This window comes from Cimex lectularius, unplaced genomic scaffold (assembly GCF_000648675.2).
Source record: "Cimex lectularius strain Harlan isolate CLEC.00 unplaced genomic scaffold, Clec_2.1 scaffold86, whole genome shotgun sequence".
In the NCBI taxonomy this organism is placed as follows: Eukaryota; Metazoa; Arthropoda; class Insecta; order Hemiptera; family Cimicidae; genus Cimex; species Cimex lectularius.
In genome coordinates, this window is record NW_019392763.1 from 1,101,735 (window position 1) to 1,128,788 (window position 27,054).

Below are 27,054 nucleotides of genomic sequence, written 5' to 3' on the forward strand. Positions count from 1 at the left end.
TTCCGTCTCTTTATTAAGTCTAATAATATTTTCTTTCCAGAAAAAATAATAACGATACTAAATAACTATTTGTCTCTGTTAGATATTGTTATATCTGTTTATAATTAGATAAATATGTTTATTTATTGATCGTTTGCCTGAGGCGTTAGCCTGTTTCATTCTCGCCAGGTGCTTTTATCCAAAAGTCTTTTGTTCAGAATCCGCCCGTCCATAATACAAAAATAAGTTCATAGTTATTATTTCAGATAGAAGGGAATTTTTATTAAACACACAAAAACAGAAAGACACGGGGCTCCAGGACACAGATCGACTGAGAGAAATTGATAAGTGAATTTCACTATTGAAGGCCTAAACATTTCTTCAGGATAGATTTTAGTGTTGAAGATGAGAAGGATTTTGGGAAACAAAGTTTCAAAATAAGTTAAGAGGAAGCAGAAAGAAAGTTAAACTTGTATATTAAAATTGGCAAATTTTTCTCTAGGTCAGGGTAATTCACCCTTCTTCATTTAACTCCTTCAGAATGTGTGCAAAAGTGAGCACATTCTGAGGTTCCTCGTTGCTTATTTTCCGAGGTGTTAGTCCTTTCCAAAATAGCTGTACTGTTTCTGGTTTGATGCTTTGCAGTTACATAGGACATCTATGTCTCTGCTGTTTCATGCCAGTTTTCAGATTTTTGAGGTGGTAATTAAATAAAATGGGAAAAAGGCAGTAAAAAGGCCTACTATCTTCCTTAATTCTTGCTGCTGAGTGGGAGGTAGATTGTTGTTTTCCTACTTGTTTGATCATTTTGCACCTGGAATTCATCCAGTGTATGTTTTTTTCTTCATCCATTTGTTGTCCTTTTAGCATGTTTTGGGGCAAATTTGTTTTTCTAGTCCAAAGGGTGTGACGGGTGTTCCTGAAATTTGCTAATTTGTGTGACTCTTCATTGCCATAAATGCCCTCATGTCCTGGCACCCACTTCAGAGTTACCTGCCTAAAAAATTAAACAAAATTGTCATTATTTAACATTGTAGGTTCTTCACAGAAAAAGTAATATATCTAGCTGAAGATTTTGTTGGATCTTCAACACAGCCATGGAAAAAGGCATGAATGGCAAAAACTTAAATATACCGTTAAGGGTTTCTTTCTTAATACATTTTTATTTTTGGAAAAAAAAGCAACAGAAATTGTTTCTCAAGGTTTCTATATGACTATGGTTTGTGAGTGGAAACTTTTCCCTTGAACAGCGACATAGACCATCACTTTTTGGCCATTAGTGAGAAGGTCGGTCTATCTACGTTAAAAGAATCGGACTGTTTCCATCCAAAGTCCCAGTTGAACATAGTACAGAAAAATACACCAAGAAAAAAAAAAGAGTTGCCGTTAATTGTCCAAAACAAACAAAGTGGGAACCGGTTAATCGTACCTGCCCCTTCTCAGGTGTTGACACAAGGCCTTAGTGCCAATCATTGCTGTTTTTCCCCCAAAAGACAATATTGACTAACGGCTAAACCTCTCAAGATTTTGGCTACTACAAAACCGCAGATCAAACACTTGTTCGTCTGTCCAAAACTAAAAAAACAACCAAGAAGTTTAAGACGCAGAACAATGGAAAAACTATAAAAATGCGGTCGACATTGAATGACTAGGACTTTTGGTAGAAAGTTTCTTCAGATTTCCTTAAAACAAATTAACTAAAAAATATAAAAATTCGTATTTTCTTTAAATATTTACGTATTTTAAAAATAAAACATGCTCCATGTGATCTTTAGCATGACGGACTGCCAAGAGGGCGGTGCTGGTTGTAATATAGTGGCCGGATCAAGTGGATGTGGAACTGCGGTTAATCTGATCATAATAGGGTTATGGTAATAGTTGGCTGCCGAGGGTGAGAGCGCATATGGGTCCTAGGTTAGCATGACAATAGGGCACAAGTCACACCGTACATATGCTACAAGACCGAAATGACTCTCGGGCCGCGCCCACAACATTAATATAAACATGGTCTCACGTCTCTTTAAATTAAATCTGACACCACGGGGACGGTGAATCATCCCGCTGGTTAAAACGATCCCTCCTATTGAAAAATTTAAAAGAGCATGTGGCTAAAATAAATAAACCCGGTAAATATTTGCGACTGAGCTTATGGCGGTGGTCATAATCGTCTCGTGAGAACTGAGAAAAACAGGAAAAACACATTTTATTATACGTTTCGGTACCTAAATATTTGAAATTTTATGGAAAGCTATGCGAATAAACAACAAAACCTACAAATTTGTCCTTTTTTTTAGCTTTGCCCGTTTTATTATAAGTTTCGATACCTAAAGATTTGAAATTTTATGGAAAATTGGGCGAATAGACCAAAAAAAACCCTAAAAATTTATCCTTTTTTTTTTTTTATCTTTGGCTGTTTTATTATATGTTTCGATGCCAAAAAATTTGAAATTTTATGGAAAGCTGGCCGAATAAACAAAAAAACGTAATGTTTGTACTTTATTTTAGGTTAGGCCGTTTTATTATAAGTTTCGATTCCTAAACTTTTGATATTTTATGGAGAGCTGGCCGAATCAACAGAAAAACATAAAATTTGTACTTTTTTTTAGGTTAGGCCGTTTTATTATAAGTGTCGGTTCTTAAACTTTTGAAATTTTATGGAAAGCTGGCCGAATCAACAGAAAAACATAAAATTTGTACTTTTTTTTTAGGTTAGGCCGATTTATTATAAGTTTCGGTAACTAAACGTTTGAGATTTTTCGGAAAGCTGGGCGTATAAACAGAAAAACATAAAATTTATACTTTTTTTTAGGTTAGGCCGATTTATTATAAATTCCGATATCTAAACATTTGAAATTTTATGGAAAGCTGGGCGAATAAACAGAATAACATAAAATTTGTACTTTTTTAGGTTAGGCCGTTTTATTATAAATTTCGATACCAAAACATTTGAAATTTTATGGAAAGCTGGGCGAATAAACAAAAAACCTAAAAATTTGTCCTTTTTTTTAGCTTTGGCCATTTTATTATATGATTCGGTTCCTAAACTTTTAAAATTTTATGGAAAGCTGGGCGAATCAACAAAAAAACCTAAAGTTTGTACTTTTTTTAGGTTAGGCCGTTTTATTATAAGTTTCGATACGAAAACATTTGAAATTTTATGGAAAGCTGGGCGAATAAACAAAAAACCTAAAAATGTATCCTTTTTTTTTAGCTTTGGCTGTTTTATTTTAATTTTCGATACATAAATACTTGAAATTTGATGGAAAGCTGGGCGAATAAAGAAAAAACATAAACTTTTGTAGTTTTTTTTAGCTTTAGCCGTTTTATAATAAATTTAGGCACCTGAACATTTGAAATTTTATGGAAAGCTGGGCGAATAAACAAAAAAAAACAAAATATGTACTTTTTTTAGGTTAGGCCGATTTATTATAAGTTTCGATAACTAAAGATTTGAAATTTTATTGAAAGCTGGCCGAATCAACAGAAAAACATAAAATTTGTACTTTTTTAGGTTAGGCCGTTTTATTATAAGTTTCAATACCTAAACATTTGAACTTTTATGGAAAGCTGGGCGAATAAAGAAACTTGAAGGTTGTACTTTTTTTTAGCTTTGGCAGAAGTTTTCGTACTTTCTTTTGTTCTGTTTTTTGCATTACATACGTTTAATTTATTAATACCAGTAGCAGTAAGCGTAACACATGTAAGAAGTTTATTTCCGACGACAGTTGTAATTGCAGTAACTTCACTTTTGATATAACCTCATTTATGCTAATATCCATCGTGTTTTTTATTTGTTATCTTGTGATTTCTTTTTGATTGAAATAATTCACTTTTGATATAACCTCATTTATGCTAATATCCATCGTGTTTTTTATTTGTTATCTTGTGATTTCTTTTTGAATGAAATAATTGTGTACTTAATTAAATTGCTTACAGGTAAGGCATGACTTGGACAGGTTTCGAACGTCCCAACTATCATTCAATCCAATTTCTTGACGTTAATTCTGCTATTACTGCCCATAGGCGTCTGTATATCTATCATAACCCTTCCAATAACATAATATGTATTGCGGAGGCTAACGGTTAACAATAATTATTGCATCTAGTATAATCTGACGTTATCCTGGGTAATTACACCACTACTAATTGCCCTTTAACGATCGGACTTAGGTACAACATTTAGTTTACGTTATATAACCACCGATTGGATTCTGATATAAACGGATTTTCTATTAATTATCTGTTAATAATGTTTACAAATTGACGTATAAAGTGGAAACGATTGATAGAAAGTAAACAAACGTAGAAACGGTTAAAAAAATCCTTGCTCTTCAAAAACGAAATATGTTTGAAAAGAAAATAACCATTTTTTTCAATCTACATAACAAATTTAATTCAAACCAGTAAAGACAAACTATATTTTCTTAGAAAACTTATATAAAATGAGTATTCCATTGTAGAAAAACTTAATCGAGGTCGTTAATAGGTTTTTTGTCAAGTGACTTCGTTCTGACATGGAGAGCTAAGTCCTATCACATTGTAAAGCAAACCATATATTTTTGAAATTGATTTTATTTGTACCTTAGTGATCAAGGAATACCATTTTTTCACACGTTCACAGTACAAACACTAATGCCAGCGCTGCACCCGTAGGAGAGATAATGAGAAATCAGCCAGTGCTGGCACTCAGTGTAAGAGATATTGTCGGGTAGTTGGGATGGGAATGTGTAGGGAGGGCTCGACCAGTAGGGTTAGGATGGATCGAGAGATTGTTGTGAAGAATAATAACAACACAAAAGGGTTTATGTTGGTTGGGAGGGTTTGATGAAACTTGAGGTAACGGGAGCGTATTACACCTTGAAAATGATGAATGTTGAGCATGTATGGGTAGTTTCGACTGACACATGAAAGGAAGCATCAAAGGTTTTTTTGAAGATTGTGGTTTGGATATTGGTATTTTTGACTGAACCCCAAATTCCGTATAAGGCCATTAGGCTGACAGAGCGATTATTAGGAAGCCGTGCTGTTATCGTGTCTCTTGATGTTTTGATGATGATGATGATGTAGATGTAATTTTCAGGGTATACTGCGCCCTTTGAGAGCTATTGTACCCCCCGTTCTCTGCCTAAAGCACATCGGTGAGTCCTATTTCATCAAGAAACTTGATTAATAGGCCCGGTTTTAATGGTTGAAGCTCTTCTATGGTCACATTGTACATCCCAAAACATTTCCTCCTGCGGGCTAATGTAGCTCCGCAGTTTGTTAGTAAGTGTGTTGGTGTCTCTTCTGCTTCCTTGCAGAATCTACATGTGCCATCTTGGATTGTTCCAATTTTCTTTAGGTGTCCATTTAATCTAGTGTCCTGTTAGGAATCCTGTTAGGATTCGCAGTCTGTTCCTGCTTCCTTTGACACATTCTGTGATTTCTTTCTTGCCCAAATTGGTTAGAAGATCTTGGATTGTCTATGTCCAATGAGTGAATTCTATTGTTCCTTCATTTTCTTTTTTTCCTTCTGTCTGAGATATTCGTTAATAGTGTGGATTCCTATGCCACAGAAGGGTTCGGGTCCTATCAGCGGTGTGGCAGCCCCTTTCCTTGCAAGGGTGTCCGCTTTCTCATGATCAAGATACTAGGAAGCGGGGCTTGTGATCCCCAGACACTGCAGCCTTCTGGATTATGGTATCTTCCTAGTTCAGTGCAATCGACTCAGTCCTTCTCAGATGTATTAGGCCATTTACTGCTACAATTTCATTCCCTAGGTTTTTTTCTGTATGCTAGGTTATGTCTCCTTTGAGCCGTTTCTTCGGTATCGAAGATGATATGGGCGTTTCTTCCTCCTCATTACAAAATCTGCAAACAGGATCATCATGCTATGTAGATGTTTTTTCAGATGCCAGTGACTGGTTAATAGTCGTATCACTCTTCTGAGTCCGGCTCTTTCCAACTGCAGCAGTGAGCCAATCTTGGTGAGGTTTTTTTTTATCATACGTTTACTGTGTCTAGAACCGCTAGATTTTATCCACTTCTCCTTTTGTTTTATTTGGATCAGTTCTGTGATGGAGTATTCTCTATTTATTTTTGTTATCCTAAGTAAAGGGCCTAGGTATGGTCTTGCTAATCCTCCTCTGGCCTCTGTGTCTGCTTTTTCGTGCCCAAAATTCCTTTGTGTCCTGGCACCCAAGATATCATCAGGTTGTGTTTTCTCAGGTTTTTGAGCTTTTGGCTGCATTCACTGACTAATTTTGATGTGATTTGTTTACACGCTTTAATAGCTGCTTGGCTATCGCTCGTATGAGGGATTTTTTGCCAGTATAACCTCTTTTAAGATTTTCTAGTGTATAAGCGTTGATGGCATGAATTTCTGCTTGAAAGATCGAAATGTACTTCCCTAATGGGTTTGATTGCTCATATTTTGGGCTTGTACAGTAAACACCCGATCCGGTCTCTTCGTTTGTTTCGGAGCCATCTGTATGCCATATCATTGTATCTGATGCTTTCCTGAGTTCTTCCTCTCCTTTATAGTTAAGATTTTATGGAGTGTTGTAAAGAATGTTTCCGGGATCATGTAGACAGTCGCCATTTCTAATAACGAACGTCTGATTTTGTTAATTATGGTTATATACCCGAATTGTTTCGTTCCCATCCAATTTGATTGTTTTTGGAGCATTAATGAGCTTTTCCTAGCTTCTCCTTGTATGAATATTTCCAGTGGAGGTAGGTTTAGCAGTGTCTAGTAGGGGTTCTTCTCATTGCCTCTGTGATGCATAAGTTTGCTAAATTTAGTGTGCTGCCTAGTGTTTGGGTAGCTACTTTCTGTTGAGCTTTGGTCCACCAGATTAATGATCCATAGGTTATTTTGAGTCTTATTACTGCCGTATATAGCCAATGCGCCATTTTCGGTTTTAATCCCCAAGATTTGCCTAGGGTCTTCTTTTGGTCATTAGTGATATTTTACTTTTTGTTATAGTACGCTGTATAGTGAGGGTTCTAGGTTAACTTTTTATCAAAGATTATTCCTTGGTATTTAACCTCATTTTTTTAACTTCAGCATGTCCTTGTATTTCTTTTCTTGGTGAAAGCAATTAGGGTAGTTTTTGAGGACCATTGTTCCACCATGTTTAGTGTTCTTTGGGTGAGCTCTTTTAATGTTGAATCAAATTTCCCCGGACTATATATTACGCAGGGCGGGCGACCAGGACCCGAGGAGTTAAAAGCCTAGGTAGGCCCGTACCCCATCCCTAATAGGTCCGGGACCTGGTCGGCTCACGAGTCCTGCATAAACCTTTTGGACCTATTCACACACCCCAAGATTTTGGCCCATTTTATCTTGAGGAGTGTTTTGGTTATTCCTCTCCTTCGAAAGTTTCAAATCTTTCCCTAGCATACCTATCGCATTCTGCAAGGTAGTGTCGAGCCGTTTCTTCCTTTGTTTCACAGAAGCGGCAGAAGGGGTCTGGTAGGATACCCATTACGAAGAGGTGTCTTCTCAGTGGGCAGTGGCCAGTCAGAGTACCTATCAGCCTCCTAATTCCCTTCCTTGAGATAGAGAATAGCCATTTCGATTCTGCTGGTTTGATCACCTTAACAAACTCTTTCGATTGCCTGTGTCCGGGGGACAGATTCCATTCTTGAAGGAATTGTTTCATGCCCCAGCAACTAATACTCTCTTTCGCTGTGCTTATATAGTGGGGTAATACCGGTTGTGGCCCGACAAACGCAGTATTTGTTCCCCGGACTAACATGACAATATCATCTGTGTAACTTTGGGTATTTTTTTGCAACGAGGGTTTGCAACAGATAGATAGATAGATAGATAGATAACATGCTTTATTTACATTAAAGAAAAGCATTACATAACAATATTAAAAGCATTTTACAGCAGGGATGCTTATCAGTCTGCCGGAAGTTGGCTGTTCTTTTTCAGGCGAGCGAACAATAAAAATAAAAATAAACTATATAATAATGGTAATAATAGAAAACTATAAGTAAAAAATTAAATTATAAGAACTAGCTGGTTTTAGATACAAGTTAAACAATTATGACTCGGTATTATAATCGTACCTATATTGCCAGGCATGACGTGCATAGTGTGCTAGACCTTTCGACCTCTCCATATCCACGATATTTAACAGATCAAGCAGCTGAGACCCGGAAAGCGATTTATAGCCTAGATACAGGATACGGAGTTCAGACAGTATGGTACACTGGGCAACAAAATGAAAGATATCTTCCCTAACTCTTAGGTTGCAGAGCGTGCACAAGAAATTTCCGTCGTCTTCCTTCCATGGCACAGAATGGAGGAATACTTGCTCGCATCTGAGTTTAAGAAGCCATCGAAGAGTCGGAAGTTTTATAGACTGACTAGCTTGCACATTTAGATTAAAGGTTTCCTTAGAGTGGTCTAGGGCCTTAAAGGGAAGATACCTGTTGGAGACCTGAGCTCGATGCTCAAAACTCACACGATATTGATCACGTAGTCTGCACAAAAGTTTCATGGTATAATTGGGCCAACTCGAGAGGTTTTCTAAACAAAAAGAAAAATCGCAACCATATTGAGAAGCTAAATTCCATTGCCGAAACCAAGGACCATTAGATTTAATAACCTCGAAAGCAGTAATTTTGAAGATTCGGGCAACATGGCCCTTAAGTACCCTTAAAATAAATGAAAAATGCAGGGAAAGCGTAAAAAGGAAAATTTTATCCACTGCCGTCTCCATATAAAGCATATCGTTTGGAGTAGAATTAGGCAGTGAGAAGATCTTCCTAATAAAAAAACGTTGCACTTGGGTTTGCAACAGCAGAGGTTATATCAGCCCTCGGGGTGCCGGTGTTTTTGAAAAAAAAAGCCAATTTGTAAGTATGTCGGGTTCGAACCCGGGACCTTTACCTTACAGTGATGAGCACCGTGTGAACGTCTAAACCATTGCGGCCACCGACGCCCCAACCTTGGGTATAGATTCCGGTTTCGTTATTCTAGTCCCTTAGTTCAGTACAATTGACTCGATCCTTCTCTTAAATAGTACTAGTCATTGTCTGTCGTTGCTGCTATTCCTTTTCCTGGGTTTTCCTTGTATCCCAGGTTGTCTCTATTGAGCAGATGCTTCGCATCCGAAGTTGATGTGGTGGCTGTTTCTTCCTCAACATTGCATAATCTACAAATGGGGTCACCGTTGGATAAGCCGATGTCAAGTAGAACTTTTTTCAGATGCCAGTGACTGGTAAGTAGACTCCTCTGAGTTTTGTCCTTTCTAATATTAGCAGTTTGTTCGTCTTGGTGATGGCTTTTTAAGCATAGGCTTACTGAGCCAAGCACCTGTATTTTCTCGTCTCCTTTTGCTTGAATCTTGATGTTTTAGTTGTGCATGGGTACTCCATTTGTCGATGTAAGGTCTTAGGTAGGTTTTAAAGGAAACTGAAGGAAGGATCTTTTGTGGAGTATGAAAGTTATGTGATTGGATTTTGCCGTGTTAAATTTTATTCTTTTCTTTTCACCCAAGTGTTTCAGTTGTTGAAGGTTCAAATGGAAACTACACGATCATAGATAAGTATCGCTGTATCGTCTAGAAAAATCAGGGTGGTGGTTTGACCATGAGATGGGACACTGTGTACACCACAGTGGTTTTTGTGCTAATTGTCAGAAAACTATCAGGTAGAGAAAAAAATGTTAAACGGCCTTTTAATAGGAATTAATTTTTCCTCCTAGGCTTAACGCCGGAGATCTGGGTGACGGGGTGGACAATTGCGTTGCTCCGGGCGTGAACAATAGCTAGGAAGGGACAATGGAAGCGACCAGTTGCAATATATTGCCGGGGAGCTTTGTCCCCACCGGCAGATTCATAAATATTCATCAAAACATAATTAATCATCATGGCTAAATCCCACGCCCCCGGCTTCAAGTCCAAACAACAATTTTATTCACCGGGCGCAGCGGCAAGGGTTGAAAATTCTTGTTTTCACCTTGTTCTCGACTAGGCCTTGTTTAATCCTTTGCTTATTTTTGTCAATTAGGTACATTACAGAACATTGAAGATAACGACTATCAATATTCCAAGATATATCCAAAGAAAACTATGAAACTATGATATTAACCAAAAAACACAATTTTCAAACAATCTAAACAAAAGTACTTAAATTTTAAAGAAAAATGTGCATAAGAAAAGAAAGATTAAGATGGACAAACCAATCAGGCATATTCCCAGAAATATTTTTACAAAACAACATTAAATTGCATTGGTGCTGCCTTAACAATGCCTTTTTTCCTTCATTTTTGAAAAAAAACTAAGCTTGTGATCAAGGAACTCATCGAAAAATATAGTTGTATTAATTATTTTTACACTATGATTTCACGAAATGTCGAAACTTTAAAAATAACTTAGTGAAAAGGATATGAGCATAATTTGGTCAAATTGAATAGACAGTGGTTTGTTTGGTAAAACGTGTCTAGAAAACTGTTAGATCAATCTGGGTGATTAGCCAGTTGTTGAACGTTTGGGTCCGTATGTTCTCGTCGTTTCGTAAGGTTTATTAAACCATCAGGTTTTTTACTAAACGAGCCTAATAATAACTTTTTTCAAATAGTGATATAACAGGCCTGCGGGTGAAGTCGTAAAGGCGTCATCAGTGAGTCGTTTCACCAGGCGAATGAGGCCATTGTAAACGTCAAACGCTAAATTTTATCGCAAATTTCAGGGATGTAAGTAAGTTGAGAACAAGTCATTGACTCTTCGTATTTAAGCACTATACTTACATTCATAAAGTCCTAGATAAGAAAGAATAAAAAGTTAAAAAAATAAAATTAGTTGAAATGATGGTAAATGAATATTAATAAGTTTTCCTATATACTACATGAGTTCTCGAAAAATAAACATTTTGATTTTTGGAATATTTTTCAGTTTAATTTGATAGATATTTTAACGGTTTAAGTTTTATAGTTAGCAACACATATTTTAGGATATTTTTAAATTTTACATTTTGATGTTCTTACTTTTTTTTTATACGGTAGAAGAAAATCAAGTGGTACGTGTTTAAGAATGGCTGCTGTGTACATTTGCCCATTGAAACAAATTAAACACTGAGAAAAGCCTAAAAATTTTTGGATTTTTAAAAAATTAACCTTGTGATCAAGGTACTAATCGAAAATACCGTATTTATATTATTTTACCTTGCTTTTTGACGAAATGTAGAAACTTTACCTATGGAATGTCACGATTTTTATCTTTCTAAAACTTTAAAGCTTTTAAAAGATTTTTTTTCACTTCCTTGTCTTAGCGGACCGCAGTGGCCGAATGTTTGGGGCATCTGACTGATACTTGCCAAGGTTCTGGGTTCTAATTCCCAGCATAGTACATGGATTTTTGATTGAGAACAATATAAAAAAAGTCTGGTAATGTGACTCCTCGTCCCATCATGAACGGGGAATTCGACATTATACCGTCTTGTATGACCTGGTTATTTCAAAAAATGGCAAAAAAACCTCTTATGTTTAATATAGAGAAAACCAACGGCAACAGACATCAAAAAGATGACCGAACAGACACAAAATGGCAACTCTTTTGATAGACAGACTAAAAATAGAATTGCTCAATTAATTATACACTATTTTTTTCGAAATGAAAAATTTGTGTAACAGGCGGGATTCGAACCCACGACTTTTGGCTAAATACGCCGCTGCTCTACCACTTGCGCTACCGCGACTTAGATGTCACAAACTTCCCATTTCGACTCCCCGTTTATTCCAATTGTAAGCAAATCGCGGCCTCATATAGAAACGCTTTTATTATCGATTGAGCAGCGGCGTTTTTAGCCGAAAGTCGTGGGTTCATTTCGAAAAAATTGTATACAATTTTTATTTAGAAATCGTGAGATGCTGTCTGGTGTGATGTAGGTTTCAGAAAAACATTTTCTTTATCGTGCCAACGTTTCGATCTTTATTGAGATCATCTTCAGGGCCTGGGATTTACAAACATTGTTTACATATAACATTTACATTTTGGATGTGGAAAAGTGAATTTATACAATGATACAAGAAACTGGGTTTAGTAGATGTGTCATGATTATGTCTGCCAGTATCGGGCCTAGGTTGCTACCCATGGCTATACGAAATAGTTGTTTGTAAAATTGATTGTCGTATGTAAAATATCCGTTAACACTGCAGTGTCGGATCATTGTATTGAACGTGTTCTTTGATAGAGTTGTGTATGGTGTTATGTTGGGCCATTTATCTTTAATAATGTTCAGTGTTGTGTCTATTGGGATGTTGGTAAACAATGATGAAATATCTAGGGATATGAGAGAGTAGTGTGAGGGGATGTGGATATTATTAATTTTGTTAATGAAATGAAATGATGTTGAGTATGTTGTTTAGGTTGTCATGTTATATGTGGGTGAGTTTACAAATGAAATTATGGGTCTTAGAGGGTGTTCGGGTTTATGTGTTTTTACAGATCCATATAGTTTCGGGGTGTTGGTGAGTTGTTTTGAAGTGATTTGTAGGTCTATATGTCAATTTCTTTTCGTTTAAGTGTTTCTTGGAGAATTTTGTTTGTCTGTTTGATTAGAGTAGGAGTAGGGTCTGATTTGATTATGCTGAATGTGTTTGTGTCTGTGATAATTTTGTTAATTTTTTCCCTGTACTCTTTTTTACCGATTGCTACTGTTTGTTTGGTCTTATCAGAAGAAAGAATGACTATGTCAGGATTATTTTTGAAAAAATTTTTGGTTTTGGTATATGTTTGTTGAGATAGGTTGTGTTGATTTGTAGTGATTTGTTATTGTGTTGATGCATTTCGATCGTGTTATGTCTTTTTCTTCCTCTGTTTTTGTAAATTTTTGGATTGCATAGTCTACATCGGTAATTAATTTAACTATTCAAAAATCTGTTTTGTTGTAAGGAATGGAATGTTTGGGACCAAGTGATAGGAAGTTCTGGATTTCTGGAGGAATGATAGTTTTGGTTAGGTTTAGGAACCATTTATTTGTGTTAACAGGTGTTTGTTTGTTGATTAAGTTATTTAATTTTTTGATGTGTTTGTTTTTGATTTTGTATGCATCTTTTTTATGTGTGTAAAATTCTTTTAAAATGTCTGTAGGTATTCTGTTGGCGGCACTGAGTTTTAATTGGTGTAATTTTTGTGTTGGTGTCTTAATGTTTTTGATGCTCGTGGTGATTTCTATGTTTAAAATGTTTCATTTGAAATTTATTGTGGCTTTATGTATGTCGTTAATTCTGGTGTTTGGCTGTGTTAGTGTGGCATTTGTAAAGTTGAAATTGTTTTTGACGTGAGTAGGAAATACCTACTTACCTAAATATACATTTGATTGAATATATAAAAAATATATTTTGCATTGTATTCACTTTTCCACATCCAAAATGTAAATTGTTATATGTAAACAATGTTTGTAAATCCCAGGCCCTGAAGATGATCTCAAGAAAGATCGAAACGTTGGCACGATAAAGAAAATGTTTTTCTGAAACCTGCATCACACCAAGACCGCATGTCACGATTTCTAAATAAATATCGATTAACGGTCACTAATCACCACACATTGTATATAATCAATTGAGTAATTCTGTTTTCTGTCTGTCCACCAAGAGTGCTGCCATTTTGTGCCTGCTGGCGGGTTGGGTCATCTCCTTCATGTTGGTTTTCTACAAATGTAAACATAATTTTTTTTCCATTTTTCGAAAAAATCAGGTCATAATTCAGAATTCCCCGTTCATGACTGGGACGAGGAGTCACATTACCAGACTTTGTTTATATTGTTCTCAATCAAAAATCCATGTGCTATGCCAGGATTAGAACTTAGAACCTTGGCAAGTACCCACTTAGATGCCCTAAACATTCGGCCGCTGCGGTCCGCTAAGACAAGGAAATGTAAAAAAAATTGCTATCTTTTAAAAGCTTTTAAATTTTAGAAAGATAAAAATCGTGACATTCCATAGGAAAAGTTTCTACATTTCGACAAAACAGGAAGGTAAAATAACATAAATATGATGTTTTTGATGTGTACCTTGATCACAAGGTTAATTTTTACAAAATCCGAAATTTTTTTGGCTTTTCTCAGTTGTCAATTGTTTAAATGGGAAAATACACACAGCAACCATTGTTGAACATGCACCACTTGATTTTCCTCTGCCGTATATAAAAAAAAGTAAGAAAATCAAAATGTAAAATTTAAAAATATCCTAAAATATGTGTTGATAACTATAAATCTTAAACCGTTAAAATATATATCAAATTAAACTGAAAAATATTCCAAAAATCAAAATGTTTTCGAGAATTCATGTATTATATAGGAAAACTTTATAAATGTAAGTATAGTGCTTAAATGCGAGGACTTGTTCTGAATTTTGCGATAAAATTGAGCGTTTGACGTTACAATGGGCTCATTCGCCTGGTGAAACGACTCACTGATGACGCCTTTACGACTTCACCTGCAGGCCTATTATATCACTGTTTGAAAAAAATATTATTCCGCTCGTTTAATAAAAAACCCGATGGTTTAACAAACCTTACGAAACGACGAGAACATACGGACCCAAACGTTCAACAATTGACTAATCACCCAGATTGATCTAACAGTTTTCTAGGCATGTTTTAGCAAAAAAACACTGCCTATTTAATTTGACCAAATTGCTCGGTCTGACAGAATTGTCAGTATATCCTTTGCAATAAAGTTTTTTTTAAAGTTTCGACATTTCGTGAAATCGTAAAGTAAAAATATGATAGTTTTCGATGAGTTCTTTGATCACAAGCTTTGTTTTTTGGACAATGAAGGAACAAGGAAGGAGTAATTATATTAAGAATAAGCTGATAAAAATAATTAAAAAGTTAGTAAAAACAGTGTTACTAACGATCAACTAATACACCTCAAAAACAGACAAGTGAAAATCCTGAAAAAGCTAGACTGATAAAGATTGTGAAGTGCATAAGATTTTCTTATTTTTTGATATGAAAATCTGACAGAGATTGTCTTAATCTTTTAAACAGTTTATTTATGGATTTGAAGAAGAAAGAAATTGTATGTAGGAAACCCATAATAAATTTGGCAATTTTTCTTGTCTGACTCACCTATATAGCGATTTGAAAATGACAAGGGCAAGCAGAGGTCGGTTCCATCATATTTAAGACGGTGACAACCCTGAGGAATATTAACACGGTTATAAATCAAGAGTGAGTGAGTTTTTCTGAGGATCAGAAAGGCTTCGTGCTCCGAATACTCTCTCTCTCTGAAATTACAGAAGGGGCGGCGACGGGGCCGAGGAGTATGACATCGCGGCGGTGGGATGAGGGCCTTTTCCCTCTCAGATTAGTCAGATACATGCTCAATATATATTTAAATGATCCGCGAGAGGGCAATCTGTCCCTGGGATCGTTTATAACACTATCGAGGAGGGCTCAGGGCCCATTCCCAGGGGACCTTCATTCGGCCGCAGCCTTTTAAAAAGGGTGGAAAAGGGGGAAAATCCTGAATGGATAAGCTAAGCTGGCCGAATAGTATTAAAATCCAACGCGATCAGGGCAAAACCGAGTGATTTTTATTCGAAATTCAGCTGGAAAGCCTCTTTTCTTTGGCCAGAAATATCAGCACAATCCCAACTGCAAGTAGATTTTTTTATCAATTTAATTATATTATATTATTATTGTTTTATTAGTCTTCCATCTGATTTATCTTAAGCAAATATAAATAATTTTTTTATTCCTAAAAAAACATCAATGAATATATATTATTAATAAACCATTTTTATACTGATGATGTATTCGGTTCGAATCCCGCTCGTGACACTAACTTTTTCATCTCAACCTAGACCTTACATACAAAGAATAATTAATTGAAATAATTAACAACTTTAATTAAAACACTAAACATAAATGGGTTTATTAATAACATATATTTATTGATTTTTTTAGAAATAAAAAATGATTTACACTTTATTAAGATATATCAGATGGACGACTAACAGAATTAAGAAAAACCTTCGGCTTGGGTTCGAATCCCGCTCGTGACACTAACTTTTTCATCTCAACCAAGACCTTATATAAAAAGAATAATTAATTGAAGTAATTAACATGGTCAATTAGACCACAAAACATAAAAATGGTTTCTAGTTGACGTTGATCGACCTACGTAGTTTAAACTGATGATGTATTGGATCTTCTTGAGGTCATTACAGGTGAATAAAGAACATCACTATTGGGTTCACCAAGCTTTCGGCGAATGTTCCGCCATCATCAGAGCCTAATTTATTAAAAAACAAAATTAACATGAACAGAGTTACATAACACATCTTATATAAATACAGTACAAAAATACAAATACGTACTTAACCCAGTTGTTAGGAAAATTCAATTTATTGCACATGGTTTTTTTTTTTAAGTGAAAGTGAAAATGAATCTATATACTAAAAAAACAAAAACCGTCTTGCTTAAAGTCTAGTGACCCTCATCGGTTACCCTTTGGTTTCACTTTTTCATAAGTTAACACTAAATCTCAGATACATGTATTTCTCTATCATACATTTTTTTTTAAATTGTTATTTAACTTAAAATTATAATTTAACTATATACGACTATATACAAGGATTTGAAGAAGATTGAGAATTCACATCGGACGGTTATAACATAGTAAGGGACCTATCCCTGTTATCAATATCGGTGTGATTAGACACACCAACGTCACTTTGCGCTTTATTTCGATTCATGGACAGTTGTAGGATTCCCGAATTTGCCATGATGGAGCCCAGTCGATCCATTTGTAAATTACAAGTGTTTTTCGTAACATGAACAAAGACCTTTTCCAAAAGTAGTCGTCTCTCCAAGTTCAACTCGGCCCAGAATCACAGGGGAGTCCAACTTGAAGAAATGACCACTTTCCATCGCATGTGTTGGTTTTCTTACTATTTATACAATCCAGTCTATGTTGGTTCATTCTTGTTTCTACTTTTTGTTTTGTTTGCCCAACATACTGGATATGGCAACCCGCTCATGACACCTCGTAAATCACACTCGACTGTGAGCTTATTGGCTCCTTCGCCTTTAGGTTTGAATGCAAACATCTAAGGTTATTTTTAAATTTATACGTGATACCAATTTTCCCCATCTTATCTTTAAACAATTTCTTGAATTTCGGGGATACATTAGGAACATATATGATTGATCTAAATGAAATTGGTTTATCACTTCCCTCCATCATGACATTGGGGGTAATGTTAGAGCAGTATTCTGAAAATATTTTTCTTTACATTTGTGATATAGCGTGTCTCTTCTTCTTTTTTGTTGGGCCCAACCCTGAATTCGGAAAACCGAAAACAAGGTCCCAGAGGTTTTTTACGATCGGACCTGACTACAATTATTTCATTTAGCGATCAGGCATCTTTTATATTTCATTTAAACCAAAGTTAATACGACACCAAATGTTTGTTAAATTTGAATCTTTAATTACAATTTATTTTCACATAAAATGACAATATATTTTATTAATTATTATTTTTAATTTAAAGAATCCTTTTATCCTATAACAAACCTATCTCAAATCTACAAGCCTTAATTTTAAAATGGAATTTGATTCTCGTTTTATAGTTCCATAAAGAAAGGTAAAGAAATGATTGTTATTATTATTAAAATTTTGACCACCAAATTAGAAAATACAATTCAAATATTAACACAACTTTTAGAATGAAATATTATTTCTTTTATTTTTCTTTATAAAAATATATACCCTTTTAAAACTAAATTACAATTATTATTTTTTTATTTTGACGTCAAAGTAATAAAAATTAACTCACTTGAATAGTGTGTACACCAAATTATTATTTTTTTAACCAAAAATAGCTGTTTACCCACACATGCCAGAAAGGGATCTCTTATAGGACTTGAAAAAAATAGCCCTTTCTTGGCCCCTACTCCTTTCACTGTTTGACTGTGTGTGGAGGGGCATGGCGGTTCATTTAAATCTGAACGTGACACATTCATTTATGAGCCTACTTGCCAAAAGTCAAAAAAAAAAAATCTATGATAGATAAATACATGTACCTGAGATTTAGTGTTAACTTATGAAAAAGTGAAACCAAAGGGTGACCGATGAGGGCCACTAGACTTTAAGCAAGACGGTTTTTGTTTTTTTAGTATATAGAGTCATTTTCACCTTCACTTAAAAAAAAAGAAAAACCATGTGCAATAAATTGAATTTTCCTAACAACTGGGTTAAGTACGTATTTGTATTTTTGTAATGTGTTTATATAAGATGTGTTATGTAACTGTGTTCATGTAAATTTTGTTTTTTTAATAAATTAGGCTCTGATGATGGCGGAACATTCGCCGAAAGCTTGGTGAAACCCAAGAATGGTGTTCTTTATTCACCTGTAATGGCCTCAAGAAGATCCAATACATCATCAGTTTAAACTACGTAGGTCGATCAACGTCAACTAGAAACCATTTTTATGTTTTGTGGTCTAATTGACCATGTTAATTACTTCAATTAATTATTCTTTTTATATAAGGTCTAGGTTGAGATGAAAAAGTTAGTGCTACGAGCGGGATTCGAACCCAAGCCGAAGGTTTTCCTTAATTCTGTTAGTCGTCCATCTGATATATCTTAATAAAGTATAAATCATTTTTTATTTCTAATAAAACATCTATGAGTATATATTATTAATAAACCCATTTATGTTTACTGGTCTAATTGACCATGTTAATTATTTCAATTAATTATTCTTTTTATATAAGATGTTGGTTGAGGTGAAAAAGTTAGTGTCACGAGCGGGATTCGAACCCCAAGCTGCATGTTGTTCTTAGTTCTGTTAGTCTTCCATCTGATTTATCTTAATAAAGTATAAATCATTTTCTATTTCTAACAAAAGATCAATGAATATATATTGTTAATAAATCCATTTATGTTTAGTGTTCTAATTGACCATGTTAATTATTTCAATTAATTATTTTTTTAATGTAAGGTCTTGGTTGAGATAAAAAAGTTATTGTCACGAGCAGGATTCGAACCCAAGCGGAAGGTTTTTCTTAGTTCTATTAGTCTTTCATCTGATTTATCTTAAGAAATTATAAATCATTTTTTATTTTTAATAAAACACCAATGAATATATATTAGTAATAAACCCATTTACGTTTAGTGGCCTAATTGCCCTGTTAATTATTTCAATTAATTATTCTTTTTATATAAGGTCTAGGTTGAGATGAAAAAGTTAGTGTCACGAGCTGGATTTGAACCCAAGTCGAAGGCTTTTCTTAATTCTATTAGCCTTCCATCCGAAAGTCGTGGGTTCGAACCCCGCTCGTGACACTTTTTCCTCTCAACCAAGACCTTACTTAAAAAGAATAATTAATTGAAATTATTAATAAAACGTGATTATGTACCTAAAAAGAAAAAAAGGTTAATTATAAGTACAGTTCTCATTTTTTTTGCTTAATATCATGTCTAGTTATGTATTTTTATGTTAATGGTCATTTACTCTCTCCCTATGCCATTGAGACGTACAAACTCGTGAATAACCCTGCCCACAAAAAAAATATATATTTGGGTTTTTTCTCAACGTTTTAAGTCACAGACTTCCCTAGGTCTCATTTTTAAGAAAATTTTAACAGTTGGCTTTTTTAAATGTTTTCCCTGCTTCAATCATTCATCAGTAAATTCTAAAAGCCTGTGAAGTCAAAAGTAAAAGTTCTAGAAAGTTTCTCTTGTCAACCACTTTTATTTATTTGTCTGTTCCATTTCTGGATAATTATAAAATAAATATTTACAGTTCGTGTAAAGGCGTTTGTACAAATTGAAGATTTACTTGGTTTCAATGGAATTTATATAAAAATACTTTCCTTAATCGATATGAGCTTTAGTTTGATAACCCATAGTAAATTTTCTAGTTTTTGCTTTGCTTAAACGATACATTTAAAGAAAAGCATTATATTGTAATAAATTATACCAAATAAAAAGAAATGTATGTAATCAGAATTTAAAAAAAAAAACAACCCAAAGATTTTATTACTGCATATTTAATGTATATCAATTTCTCTAGAATATAATAAATTTATTTCCCCGTTTATTTTTTTTACCGAATATAAAACACATCGGCGATTAGGAAAATTTATTAAAATTCTTAATCACCTGAGTATTGAGGTCATGGTTAAAGTGCTAATATACTGCTATCGTCTAACGAATCCCAGCACTTCAGATAAAAAAAGCCAATCATACAGCAGAATATCGGAAGAGTGAGATCACATTTCACATATATAGAAAAATGTACCCTCTATATATTATATATTTTCTGTGCTAAAAACTATGAAACATAAATCAAACTTGAGAAAAAAAATTTAGACGAGTGTTTTTGACTTTTACGATACTGTGATACATTTAATTAAAACATTATATCAATAAAATATAATATAAACCACCTGGCTTTTGCACGAAAAAATGTGCCAACCTTGGAAATGCATATTTTCTCAGTTTTTTAAGTTACAGATCTGTGTTAGGTATAATTTTTTTTTAGGAAATTTTACGGTGAACAAATGTTTTCCCAACTTCAGTCATTCATCAGTAAATTCAAAAATTCGGGAACATGTTAATTTTTGGATTTACGTAAACTTCAAATTGAGCTGTTTGAGCCAGCCTGGAGTGGTGCTCTACAGCGATCGATAGGAAATTTTAATAACCTATCAATTGATCACCTTCCACTTTTTCCCTGTTTTCTCATCCGTTTTCTAGTTATTCGCGATTTTTGGGCAAAAACATGGTTTTCTACGTTCTCAGGGAAAAAAACCGATTACTCTTTTTCCCGATTTTACCATACATAAACTATTTTGTTGAAGTCGTTGGTAGTTGGTTCGAATCCCGCTCGTGACATTAATTTTTTCATCTCAACCAAGACAGTAGGTAAAAAGTATAATTAAGTGAAAAATGATCAATAACATATATGGGTTAATATAAATACTTAATGTTTGTACATTTTGATTTATATTTTTTATTATTTACTTTATTTTTTGACTTTTCTTTTATGTTATTTCATTTTTTCTCCTTTCACTTTTTTGTATTGTTCTGTTCGTTTGTTCCTTTATTTTATGCTTTAATTCATCCCTGACAGAGAGAAATTTCCATTCCATATTTTTTGTTATATTACTGCATTATCCCAGTTAAAGTACTATTATTTTTATTATTATTAATTAAATTAGTTTATCAACCTTCAATAATGAATTAGCGTTTGTTTTAATCGGGGATGAGGCCACAAAGGAAAAAAAAACACTGCTTCCTCTGTCAACAGACAGATTAAAATTTATTAAGATTAAATATTAATATTAAAACAAACACTAATTTATTATTATTATTTTGAAATAAACAATCGAATCTAAAACATAAAATCAAAGTATTTTCTTAATCACCAATTTATTGCGGATCTGGGATGCCCAAAGAAGTGCATATTGTAACGTTTCGCCAAGCTTTCGTTGGTTCGATTTTCTAAACTTTCTTGAAAGTTTCTACGATAATTTGAAAACGAGATAATATTAAAAATGCGTAAGTAGACTGATTTATAGAAAGAGAAAACGTAAGGGAATAAGATGTACGTTGCTTGATGTATCCCGCATAATAGAGGCGTGTCATTGGCTCTTTATAGAGAGCGTGTAGGCATGCCGCCGGACTTAATAACGGTTCCTGGACGCAGTTTCAGATACGCCGCTACTCTACCACTTGAACTATCGTGACTTCGATCCACTCTGATACTAAGTATATCTTCACTAAAGCTTTCCGTGGCCATTTCACTTGTCGCCGAGAATCGAATAGATTACAAGACATTTGAAAAATGGCAAAAAGGAGGGCAAATTCAAAAGGTGGGGTTGAGATGGGCAGTTAGTGTCGGAGCGGATCGAGCGAGCTCAAGTGGTAGAGTAACAGCGTATCTAGCTGAAGGTCGTGGGTTCGAATCCCGCTCGTGACACTGACTTTTTTTATCTCAACTAAAAACCTTAATTAATGGGAAATTATTATTATATATTTATTTTTTTTATTTTTATTTTTTGGACGCCTCAAAAAGAACAGCCAACTTCCGGCAGACGGATAACCATGCTGTAAAATGCTTTAAATATTGTATATTATGTAATGTTCCTCTTTAATTTAAATAAAGCATATTATCTATCTATCTATCTAGTGGAATTGGGAATTTTTTATTGTATATAGGCGTGTTTTGTGTTTCTGTGTGAGTGTATTTATTAGAGTGAATGGTGGAATAGCATCCCATCGCCTTCGAGCTGTACGTGGCTTGGGTCAAAGGCGGCTCCAATTAGATTTGTTTGTTATTGTATGCAGGTTGATGGAGGAATGTTGAGTACTACAATTTACTAAATAGATTACAATTAATTAAGGTTTTAGTTGAGATAAAAAAGTCAATGGCACGAACGGGATTCGAACCCACGATCTTCGGCTAGATACGCCGCTGCTCTACCACTTGAGCTATCGTGAACTCGATCCACTCGGACACTAAATTCCCATCTCAACCGCACCTTTTGAATTTTGAATTGAGATAGCTCGTGGTAGAGCAGCGGCGTATCTAGCCGAAGATCGTGGATTCGAATCCCGCTCGTGCCATTGACTTTTTTATCTCAACTAAAAACCTTAATTAATTGAAATATATTAATTGGTTAAGCGGACCACAAAATTAGTGAATTTACTAAGTAGAATGAATGCAATGTATTTAGGTGTGAATGTATATATTTGTGTGAGTGCGTATTGAGTGTTGTATTTCGCACGCGCTCGGGGCTGAAATGACCGTGCTGTCCTATGCCCCTTAAAAAAATATACGTAAATATTATTTTTTTAAAATGATTAGATTAATAGGGATTAAGGGAGTTTATGCAGCAAATAGATTATAGGTTATGAACATAGCGTTGTTACTATAAACGTATCAGAGCAACAAAAGATTCTAAAGGAGAGATTCCATAAAAATGATAATGCCGCCGGGTATAGTGTAATGGTAACGCTTCTCTGTACACAAAGGGCGTGGGGAGGGCCCTAATATAGTATAGCCTCCCCTTTCTCATGCTAACACAACACAATTCAAATACCATTTAACAGTCCCACGTCCAGCCGAAACTCATGTTTTATTTTATCTTTTACCCAAACCGTAATCAATGGGTTTTATATTGGATTTTTTCCCATTGAATACATATCTCGCCCCTCGGTGAATAAACACGTTTACCTTAACAGCCCTTTTATCATCGGGAATGGAAACCCAATGAGTGTTTCCTGTTGGCAATATAATTAACTTTTTTCAGCAAACATAAATATTTTTACTCGCCGGGCCACCGTGACATGTAAATTACTTTCGTGTTGTCCCTTTCAATGTGTACTATTTGTGTAATAAAAAATGAGAAAATGGAAAAATTCTAACTTTTATACTCTCGACCCGACCGAAACATGTCCAAGTCGTGTTGGTTACCACTATGACGCAGAAAAATCTTCTTTATTATATAAAATAATAAAATAATTACTAAATGCAATCTTTGCAATAAGCAATTTTATACACAGAAAAATAAGAGTTACAAGACACATACACACACAATGTCCATAATAAAAGGTCATTATAATAAATCAATAAACTGTTGTCCATAAGTGCGGCTTTTTAATTTTTGTATCTATTTATATTTCAACTTTTTGTTTATCTATATACTATTTCTATCTCTCTACACACACACACACACACACACACACACACACACACACACACACACACACACACACACACACACACACACACACACACACACACACACACACACACACACACACACACACACACACACACACACACACACACACACACACACACACACACACACACACACACACACACACACACACACACACACACACACACACACACACACACACACACACACACACACACACACACACACACACACACACACACACACACACACACACACACACACACACACACACACACACACACANCTCTCTCACATATATACAGTGATGAAAAATATTTTGTCCTAAATTTGTATTGTTTTTACCACTTCTCACTCTTTCTTTCAAAAAGCTGTCAATATAACTTCTCTCTCTCTCTCTCTCTCTCTCTCTCTCTCTCTCTCTCTCTCTCACAAAACAAAAGAAGTGGATGAACTCTAGCAACGCTAGACACAGCAAACTTATGATGAAACAACCCTCACCAAGACTGGCAAAATCATTGCGGCAATTGGAGATGGCCAAACTCACAGGAGTGTTAGGACTACTAACCGGTCATTGGCATCTGAGAAAACATGTATACAGCATGGGCATATACAACGATGATCCCATTTACAGATTATGTAATGAGGAGGAGGAAACAGCCACCTATATCATCTTCGAATGCGAAGCAACTGCTCAATGAAGATTTAACCTAACACATGGAAAAAACTTACGGAATTAAATTGCAGCAGGGATAGTCAATGACCCGATATTTCTAAGAAGAAGTCTATTGCACTGAACTAGGGAACTAGGAAGGTACAATAAGCCAGAAGGGGAGCACAAACCCCGCTTCCTAATCAACTTTTTTACCATACCAATGTATATTTAATATTATGTATTAAATAAATTAAAACCCAAACTCCCACAATCCAGTCCAAAGTTTGACATTGGTTTTTGATGTCTTGTGGACATCTTTTCAACCGTGACCTCTCATCCAAACGTCGGAGCATCTTTTTGAAATAAATATTTTTCCTAATTAACTAAAACCGCACAGTTTTATAAAATTTGGGCAAAAAGAGGCGAATCAATTAGATAGGTTGTGGTTTGTTCTTTACGACAAATTCAACCGAACTTATCGTTTATTTGGGCCAATTCAATTTTTTTCTCCTTGTGCGTTTATCCGAAGAAAGAGAGCGGTCGGATAAGCAGAATTTGGAAGTAGTTTGCAACGCGGGTTGATATTGAATTCAGGGGGCGGAGGGAGATAATTGTGCTCTCGGGGGGCGGGAGTGAAGGATGAGACTACTAACTGAGGCCGACAGGCCACCGGCCGGGGACCCCACGGCCTCAAATATAATTACACAACGCTTCACTGCTTCCAAACCCCGATGTTGTTCGCTCAGGCAAATTTGACAAAGTTGACCCATCAGATATCTGACCAGTGGGGGGTGCTTTGTTTATGGTACAAAAACGTCAATAACTAAAACTGATCGATACAAAAATTCATTTCCGACATAAAAACAACGGTGAATTGATTTTTATCTGTTTTTAGCAAAATTTTGAAAAACTCGACAACATTTATTTATTATATCAACGGACAATTTTACAACAGTACACATACTCGACGTATGTGGAGTTACACAGCTTTAATTTTGATAAGATATGAACAGAATAAGTCCAAATCACTATTTAAGTTATTAGCTTTAGTACATATACTAGGAATGGGAGCATTTTTTATGTAGTTCGTTTTACAAAATGGTATAAGGAATAGAGGAGTGAATCTGGTCCTCTTTTCTGGTACATTAAGAGATATCTTTTCCAACAATTTAGGACAACTAATCATATTCCTTAGAATGGGGAAAAAATGGCAAAGTAGGGAAAATTCAAAAAGGTGGGAAGTTAGTGACCGAGTGGATCGAGGTCACGATAGCTCAAGTGGTCGAGCAGCGATGTATTGAGCCGAAGATCGTGGGTTCGAATCTCGCTCGTGACACTGACTTTTTTATCTCAACTAAAAAACTTAATTAATTGCAAGTTACTTAGAAGTTTTAAAGAAATACAATATCAATAGATGTTCTACGATCTTCTAATGAACTAATGTTCAGTAGATTTCTAAAAGTATCATACGAAATCCGACTAGAATTTAGTGTGAAAGAACAGTATTTAAGAAATTTATTTTGAACAGATTCAAGTCTATAATATAAATGTGATAATTAATCCATTACTGTTAGTGGTCCGATTGACCAATTAACATTTTTCAATTAATTAATATTTATGAAAGGTGTTGGCTAAAATAAAAAAGTCAGTGTAACGAGCGGGATTCGAACCCATGACCTTCGGCTAGATACACCGCTACTGTACCACTTGAGCTAACGTGACTTCGAAAAATAGCAAAAAGGAGGGAAAATTCGAGAGGTGAGGTTGAGATGGGAAGTTAGTGTCCGAGTGGATCGAGGTCACGATAGCTCAAGTGGTAGAGCAGCGGCGTATCTAGCCGAAGATCGTGGGTTCGAANCTGAACAGTTTTCGTATGAAGAACCATAGCACCCTCTCCACCTCCACGAATTCCTCTGATCCCCATACTTGTGCAGCATAGCACAGAATTGAGCGTGAGACCGCGTTAAAGATATACAGCTTAGCCTTTAGCGGGATCTGGGGCTGCATCATTGCTCCTCTCCAAACAGAATTAAGGGCAAACTTGGCCGAACACGAAAAAAAAACACCTATTTAATAGGTCTACTAATAAAATAAATAAAAATCTTACTTACATATGTTCTTGTAGGAAAATGAAATTGACTCGTTCTTCCCCTGTTTTTTCGGTTCTGAATGTTCTTTTTCAAACGCTTATTTCGACCATTTTAACTCACTTTTCCCCTGTTTTGAGATCACCATCTTATTCGCCAACCTTCAATCTATAGGAAACCGTCATCATCCCATTTTCGATCAAAATGTCGTTTTTCCCCTGGGGTCTTCATATGTTTTGGCATTTTACTATCTTCAATAGCTCGTCAGTGATATACGCTGGATACGTCACCCATTACGTCCATTCATTCCAAACTCATCGATAAACACTAATCTAAGACCGGAAGATTTCACCATTTTGAATTGCTTTTCCAGTATCTGTTTAAAGCAAAATTTTGAAAAACAAACTCACACTATCCGAAATAAGGCCACAAATGTAATGTGAGATATTGTCTGTCCGCCTATATTCGCTGTTTGGATTTCTTAAATATGTTGTGGCATTTCGCAATCTTCAATAGTTGGTCAGGGATATAAGCTGGGTACGGCAACCATTACGTCCATTTATTCCAAACCCTCAGGTTAATATTAATTTGGTCCGAAAGAATTCACCATTATGGATTCATTTCTTATTCAAAACAACGATGAATTGTT

At 35.1% G+C, this 27,054-nt stretch overlaps 1 protein-coding gene across 2 annotated transcripts; it reads right to left on the bottom strand.

Moving 5' to 3' along the window:
- Positions 1-33: 33 nt before the first annotated feature.
- On the bottom strand, positions 34-27,054 carry LOC106663965. Of its 2 annotated transcripts, none has more exons than XR_001340116.2 (2): positions 26,430-27,054; positions 34-976 (listed from the first exon to the last, which is right to left on the bottom strand). XR_001340116.2 is itself a non-coding variant. In XM_014389227.2 (2 exons), exons 1-2 carry the CDS (start codon positions 3,922-3,924, stop codon positions 625-627), a joined length of 363 nt encoding a protein of 120 aa, XP_014244713.1. In that variant the 5' UTR covers positions 3,925-4,195; the 3' UTR covers positions 37-624. The 2 variants fall into 2 exon arrangements, 1 of the variants encoding a protein (XP_014244713.1); XM_014389227.2 differs by lacking the exon at positions 26,430-27,054 and adding an exon at positions 3,914-4,195 and having other exon boundaries at positions 37-976.